General features: G+C 41.9%; 1 protein-coding gene across 1 annotated transcript; it reads right to left on the bottom strand.

Annotated features, from left to right (window-relative positions):
- Window positions 1-299: 299 nt before the first annotated feature.
- Window positions 300-7,217, bottom strand: ubn1 (ubinuclein 1; the record flags this gene model as incomplete). Its single annotated transcript, XM_084565200.1, has 14 exons — window positions 300-618; window positions 1,333-1,950; window positions 2,070-2,120; window positions 2,218-2,361; window positions 2,491-2,577; window positions 3,034-3,158; window positions 3,246-3,375; window positions 4,555-4,625; window positions 4,704-5,247; window positions 5,329-5,411; window positions 5,540-5,680; window positions 5,974-6,075; window positions 6,207-6,311; window positions 6,996-7,217. 13 exons carry the CDS (start codon window positions 7,215-7,217, stop codon window positions 1,359-1,361), a joined length of 2,397 nt encoding a protein of 798 aa, XP_084421326.1. The 3' UTR covers window positions 300-618; window positions 1,333-1,358.
- Window positions 7,218-7,731: the final 514 nt, after the last annotated feature.

A 7,731-nucleotide genomic window follows, 5' to 3' on the forward strand; every position in this document is an offset into this window, starting at 1 on the left:
AGGTCTTCTTTCTCAGATGTTAAAATGCTGGATTATTACATGTCTGACGTGTTTGCTGTTCCCTTTGAACATATGTATTTTGTTCAAAGGAAATGTATTTGTACATAACAAAACTGATAACTGATAGGAAAACAAGATGGTTGGTCAGTTATTATAATAATTAACAGTTAAGAGTTGTTTTCGAGTAGTCAGAGCTCACAAAGTTTAAGCCACTTTAACTGTACATTGCTTTCAATAAATGTGTGGAAAAAAATCGTGTTGGGTGTACCGTATGTTAAAGATGAGGCACAAAGTATTTATTCAGTACTTATTTATTGAAAATAAACATTTACATTTTAAACAAAGCTGTTCAAATATAAGTTTTGTCAAGTGATTTCCTGATTAGTTGTCATACATCAGTTTGTCTGCTCTTTGAGAAAACTTCTAATTATTTTATGTGTCCAAAAATAATTATGGCTTTTTTTACTTTCATCCCATCACAAACATACTCATTCAAACACAAGCAAAGAAAAAGTCAGTTTGTAGTATATCATTAACTTTAGTGGGCAGACATCTACCACCTTTGGTTTTAACATCTTTACTGCTCCATTAGAATCCAAGGACTCGGCCAGCCCCAACCTGGAAACAAGAGACACATCCTTACTGATCATTGTTTATGATTTATCAAAATGTCACTGATCATAATGCAGCTGTTATAGCATTGAGGCATATTTTAATCTGCAAATACTAGAGTAATAACTGAATAATGTGACCTACTCAGAGTCATTGACTATAAAAATACACGATCAGCCACAACATTAAAACCACTGACAGGAGAAGTAAATAACATTGACCATCTTGTGACAATTCAACGTTCTGCTGGGAAACTTCTGGACCTGGCATTTGTGTGGATGTTACTTAGACATGTATCACCCACCTAGACCAGATCAGACACCCCTACCCCATAGCAATGACACAGCAGCCATCCCAAGCAGGATGCAGCCTGACGCACACACAAAAACGCTTTAGGAGCAACTCAAAAAAACATGAAGAACAGAACAAGGTGTTGACCTGGCCTCCAAATTCATCCTGTTGCAAGACACCAAAGGACACCCTCAGGAGGCCCATGTCCATTCTCTGGTGAGTCACAACTGTTTTGGACGTACAAGGGAGACCAACACGATGTTAGGGAGATGGTTATAATGTTATGCCTGATCAGTGTATGTTATATAATAAATTCCTTAAAAGGCACACTCCACATAGATTTCTCCTTTTGAGTAGTATTTCTGTCTTTTAGTTATTCTGTTAAATAAACATGAGGTCAGTTCTTTAACAAAAATCAATCTTACTCACTGTGTTTATGTCTGTGTTGGTCATCATCATTTTACAGAAATGTCAGAATCATCAGAGATGACCTGCACCTCGTCGCCATCATCCGGTTTGCCATCTCCTGCCAACAGCAGCCGAGGCAAAACCACCTGACACGCTCTGTTCAATGGGAAATCCACGGGGCTGGAGTGGGGAGGAGCAGGAGGAAGAGGAGGACTCCTGGTGTCCACGCTTAAGCTCCAGTGCTGAATTGAATGCTTGTATTTCGCTACAGCTGCTGCCAGGAGCTCCTGGGACACTGTGAGAGGTTGCTCTTGAGCCAGCGCTTGATCGGCAAGAAGATCCAAAAATGAGTGCGTGGGAGCAGATGTGGCGTTGACTGGAGGTTCTTCTGACCCTGCAGGTGTAGTCAAACCAGCATCTAACTCCACTTTTACTTCACCCTTTGCCAAGGCAGCACCCTGCTTCTGGACACCAAGGGACTCGGAATTGGAGATATTAAAGCCTTCATTAAAGACAGGATCTGTTCCTCGTAGTTCCCCTGATAATGGCTGAGTTCCCTGAAGACCGTCACAGCCATCTGGCAAAGTGGAACCACCACCGATGGAGGGCGGCTTCTTTCCAGACTTGATCTTCTTTACTCTGAGGCAAAATGTATAATGTTTGTCGACTTTTCTTTTAATAACATTTAAACTGCATTTAGAAACTCATGTCACGTTAAATATTTAATTGTGGTTGTAGCTCCATTGCACTGAACTTACGGTAAAGAAGCAAAAAGACCTAACAACTTCCCGCTCTCCTTTATCAGCAGCCTGAAACCAAAAGAGGTTAATTAATCAAAAGTGTCTCCACGTTCACATTATAATTTCTAAATGAATGAAAGACAAGGGTTAGACCATTGCTGCATACCTAGACTGCATCCATCCTTTAGGCCAAAGTGGTTTGATCTCATTGTCCAGTAAAATCTTAAGGTTCTCCTCGATCTCCTGGGCACCCTTTCCTTCCTTTTTATATTTGTCCATTTTTGCCCTCAGCACATGGCTCAAGCACTCACTGCATGAAATATATAATTTAAATATGCATAAAGATAAATGTTAAACTCTTGTTTTTATGGACCACCAAAGCTTGACTGTTTTACACAGTCAATTTCAAACATTTCGCTTTAAAGTTATTACATCTAACCTGATCTCTTCGTTCCATTTGAACAACTTCTTAGGACCTCCTCCTTTTTTGCCACCTTTCTCTTCCACACTGTCCTCCAGTGTTGCTCTGAAATTGCATGAGAGTGAAAAATATATTTCTATTGAACCCAAAGCAAATTAGTTGTAAACTCAGGAAAATCAGGAGGTTGATTTTACATTTAAAAGGTAGCTCAGTGTTTTTTCTGATGCTCTGTCATCGCACTCAAATGAAATGACAACAAAAATTCATGATGCACAGATTTATGACACTTGATCATCTTTGAAATCATATACTTTTTTTAATCATATGCCTGTGCATGTCCTTGTAAAGTGTCATTAATTATCATCTTGTGACAATTCAATGTTCTGCTGGGAAACTTTTGGACCTGGCATTCATTCATATGGATGTTACTTAGACATGTAGCACCCACCTAGACCAGACCAGGCACCCCCACCCCATAGCAATGACACTCCTTGATGGCAGCAGTTGTTGTAATTTCCTGACAAAGTTATAAAGTAAACAAATAAATGCTGATGAACTCACCTCGACATCTTGACTTGTTCATACGCTTGGCAGTTTTCATGGAAACGTGCGATCTGATCAGGCATAGATCGTCCAATGGCGGCCTTAAGTTTCTGCATGGGATCTTCCACACCAGGGGGCCCCCCCTTATCATAATCAAGAGGCGATTCAAATGCAAATATAAAAATCTCGACAGTGTATAATCATAATAGAAAAACAGCCAAAGCACTCACCACATGTGTGTTAAACAGCTTCTTTACACGTTTGAGAAGTGTGTCTCTGCTGCAGGGCAGGAAGGACGACAGGTGTGTGTACACCTTAGAGCGAAGCTGGCCGCCTTGTTCCCGACACTGCAACTCAATACTGGATCAAGACACAATGTGAGCTGAACAAAGCACTTAACCACTATGTTCAGTATCGCAGAGAGTGAACAAGTCAAGGAGAGGAATTGTGGTTTAATCCACTACTTCATTAGACTCTTCTTTATAGTGAATTTGAAGAAGCTGCTGCACCAAATGAGTAGATCAGCGTCAGTGGAGTAGGAATCTATCTGGGTAGTGATCATAGTAAGACCACAGCTAAGATGTTAAACCTGCCAACATAAATAAAATCCATTTAAAGGGGAGTGACCGTTTTTTTTACAACCTGGACCTTATTTCTGGCATAAAATACGATCGTGTACTCACCCATATAACTTTGGTGTCATTTGGAGTCGTTCGCAAGATATTTAGCTCCAGCGGAGTGTGTATATCCACATAGTGGGAGTGACTGGGGCACCGAAACGCAGCCTCTAATAACGGATTATCTGCCGCGAAACTCTCCAATATTTTGTTATGATACACTAGTGCTATTCCCTGTTGAGTCCAGAGTTACCTGTTATCACCATCTGGGGTCTGTGGATTGACCTACTAACTTCTGACCTGGATGATGTCATCTCTGAGCGTCGCGCATACCCGTGGCGGTCGGCTTGTTTAACCGTAATTTGCTACTGCTATTTTTTTTGCAACATGGCTGAATATCTTTCCAATTCTGAGGTTGTGGACGACGACTTTGTTTATGATGGACGTCCTTACTGTTTTGAGCCAAAGTATACGGATGAAGAGCTTGTTGAAAGGAGGATGCGGAGGCAGAGAGAGGAAGAACAACAAACCGTTGCACATCCGCGAATAGATAACAGGTAACTCCGGACTCAACGGGGAATAGCACTAGTGTACGATAACAAAATATTGTTGAAATGAACGAGTTTCACGACAGATAATGCGTTATTTAGAGGCTGCGTTTCGGTGCCCCAGTCACTCCCATTATACGGATATATGCAGATCTAAATATCCGAACGACTCCAAATGGCACCAAAGTTATATGGGTGAGTAAACAGATTACTGACTGAATATAAGATCAGTGTTTACAACTGGATTCTGCACAAATTTAAACCAGATCACGCAGTCGCACAAATCGTAACACCATGTGTTTGATCCATTGTGTTTTGCAGCTAATTGTGGTCTTAAAGAGGTTCCCAGTTTGTCAGGTTGTGGTAAAACTCACTCTAGCAGGATTGAGTTGATATCTGGATTGAAGAACTTGAGTTTTGATTCCCCCTCTGAAGTCTTGGCAGCCTGAAACATGCGACCACCATCACCATTCAATCTGCCAACACATGTTCTCCACTACAACGTGTTCAAATGAAACCATACCGCTGTGAGTTTCCTAATGCTCTCTTCCAGTCCTGGAGGTAGTCCCTCTGGCAGGGGGGCAGTCTGATGTGATGACGTAGAACTGGCCTCTGACGGGAGCTGGATTTGCTCCAGATGACACTTTGCATTTGGATTTTGGGCTTTTGCCTCAGAGAAAACGTTCAGCTGCGTCTCTGTGGCAGTTTGAGGAAATGATTTTGGCGACAAAGTCTCTTCACCGACTTCTAACAAAGAATCCAAATCGATATCAAAATCCACCGTGCTGGCTGCCTGGATAAGAGCATGGTCATTGGTGGAACCAATTAAACTCAGGAGGGGGTCGGTCAGTCCGGTGCTTCCACCTCCACCTGCATCTGCTGGGAACAGAGGGATTGTGGTAGCGCCCATAAATGCAGCAGCGTTCTGATTTGCTCTCCCCATCTTCTCCCGTTCCTTCTCCTTTTCTCTTTGAAACTTTTTCAGCATGCTGGTGACACTCAACATCTTGACCGCTTTCTTCTTTTTGATCTTCAACTCATTATGAGGCCCCATTTCAGACACAGTGCTGTAAGATAAACACATGATGCATCTGAAAAACATATCTAGAGAGACGTTCAGCCAAATACACCGTGAACAAGAGCCTCACCTTAACTCCTCACTCAGACATATTCCACCTGCTCCACGCTGCTTCTTCTTTGGCTTGTCCTGTCCCTCATTGAGTTTACGCTTCTAACAATTTGTTGGAAGGCGTTACAAGACTTTTTAACGTGCAATGTAACGTTCATCTTGGACATCCAGTCACTCATGAAAGAGCAATGTAAAGGTCTTCTTAAATTAAAAATGTTTCCAAGACTTACTTTTGTCAGATCGAGTGTCTTCTCCTCTGTTGCCAAGTCGTCCGTCTCGGTGTCAGAAGCCTGGCGGAACTGCAGGACGCCTGAATTCACGTAGAAGCCTCCAAATCTGGTTGTGAGGGAGGCGGGCACAAACTCATCATACTAGAGGCAAAAAAAGAAGTGGTAGAAATGATTAAAACTAAATGAACAAGAAAAACTATTGAAATAATTTAAAGTTTGATAAGTGGAATATATATATTTAAACATCACGTCTGCAGGAATGAGTAAATGCTCAAGCAGAGCAGATGTCACACCTTAATTACCTAATAAAACCAAAGGCCTAGACACAGTAGTTTAAACTGTGTCTCTGTGCAGCACAGCAGTTATTTAAAGATGCTGATCTGAAACAAGACGTGTTCACTAAAATCCACAGGTGTGTTTGAACACAGACTCACGGCCTCTGAGTTGTCAATGAAAGAATCCTCTTCATCATAACCGTATCCAATGTCAATCAAGTCCTGAATGCGGTCCTTCTTCTTCTTCTTAGGTTTGTCACCCTGAAATGAGGAGATATTCTTGTATCATTTCCAGTCATCATTGATTACGACTTTTTTGTACAAGGTAATCTTATGAGATGCTGGATAGATAGATACTTTTGGTGTCCATCTGCAAAGAAAAAGCTACTCACATATTTTTCCTCCAATCTTCTTGCAATGGCAGCAACGTCATCGTCCTCTTGCTTTTCTTTCTCTTCAAGTTTGCTCAGTGGGACGTCATCTTTTGTCTGATTGATCTAAAACACATCAAGGAACATATCAAGGACCTGACAGGAGAAATAAATAACACTGACCATCTTGTGACAATTCAGTGTTCTGCTGGGAAACTTTTGGACCTGGCTTTTATTCATGTGGATGTTACTTAGACATGTAGCACCCACCTAGACTAGACCAGACCAGGCACCCCCACCCCATAGCAATGACACTCCTTGATGGCAGCAGCCATCCCCAGCAGGACACACACATAAACAGTTTAGGAACAACTCAAAAAAACATGAAAAACAGCACAAGGTGTTGACCTGGCCACCAAATTCACTAGATCCCAAACTGATCAACTATCTCCCCTCAACCCATAGGACCCAAAGGCCCCCGCTAACAACAATCTGTTGCCACACACCACAGGACACCCTCAGAAGGCCCATGTCCATTCTCTGATGAGTCACAACTGTTTTGGAGGCACAAGGGAAACCAAAACATTATTAGGAAGGTGGTCATAATGTTATGCCTGATGGGTGTAGTATGCTGTACTTTGGCACATTTGCACTAGGTGGACAGAAACTGTTAAGTGTGCATTATTGTTAAGTACTGGAAAACTACAACATCAGTAATTACTTATTTTATAAATATGAAGATAAATGTAAATAATATGACTATTTTATTTATTTTATGTCATCGCAGTAGACGTGGAGTTTAAAGCCCACCTTGTTCTCAATGAGCTGAGTGTAGCTGAACTCGGGGAAGCTCTGCTCGTCGGGCTCAAATAAACTGAGGACGAACCGGACCGTGTCGCTGACGGTGGGTTCGTCTGAGTGGGTTTCTTTCCTCGGCTGAACAACCGACGGACACTTCTGAACCGAGCTATGAGAGGCCGAAGGTCCCTCTGAGCTCAGAGTGGTCAACTGGACCCTCCGGGACTCAGCCATCGCTCCTGATAACACACAAACACCGACTCTGTGGTTTGACCTGAAAGTGGCGGGCGTCGAGGCTTCAATTAAGCACGAGTGGACGCAGGTGTGCGCGCGAACCGTGGCGCTACCTTGAGCGCATGCGCACCAGACAAGCTTAACTTTAAACAAGCTATTTATTTATTTATTAATGTTTATTCGTTTTTACCTTGGATAACAAAACACGTTTATACGTTTCACCTGTAATGTTTAAAAGTAACACACACATTTACTTTAGTTTTTTTCATCTCCTATATTAGCTACGTAAGGAAAACTACCAGTGGAGCGGAAGGAAGGAGGGACTAGCGGGAGGGGGACAGGATAAAAGGAAGGAAGGAAGGTATTTAGAATAGGAGGAAAGAAGAAAGGAAGAAAAAGTGAATAGAAAGGTGAAAAAGCTTCTAAAAATCTGTTCGTTCTTTATTTATTTTGCTTTAATTAAAGTTCTTTCTGCTGATGACTAAGTTTTTCTACCCAAGATGCTCAACAAGTA

This window comes from Chelon labrosus, assembly GCF_963514085.1.
Source record: "Chelon labrosus genome assembly, chromosome: 2".
Classification (NCBI taxonomy): Eukaryota; Metazoa; Chordata; class Actinopteri; order Mugiliformes; family Mugilidae; genus Chelon; species Chelon labrosus.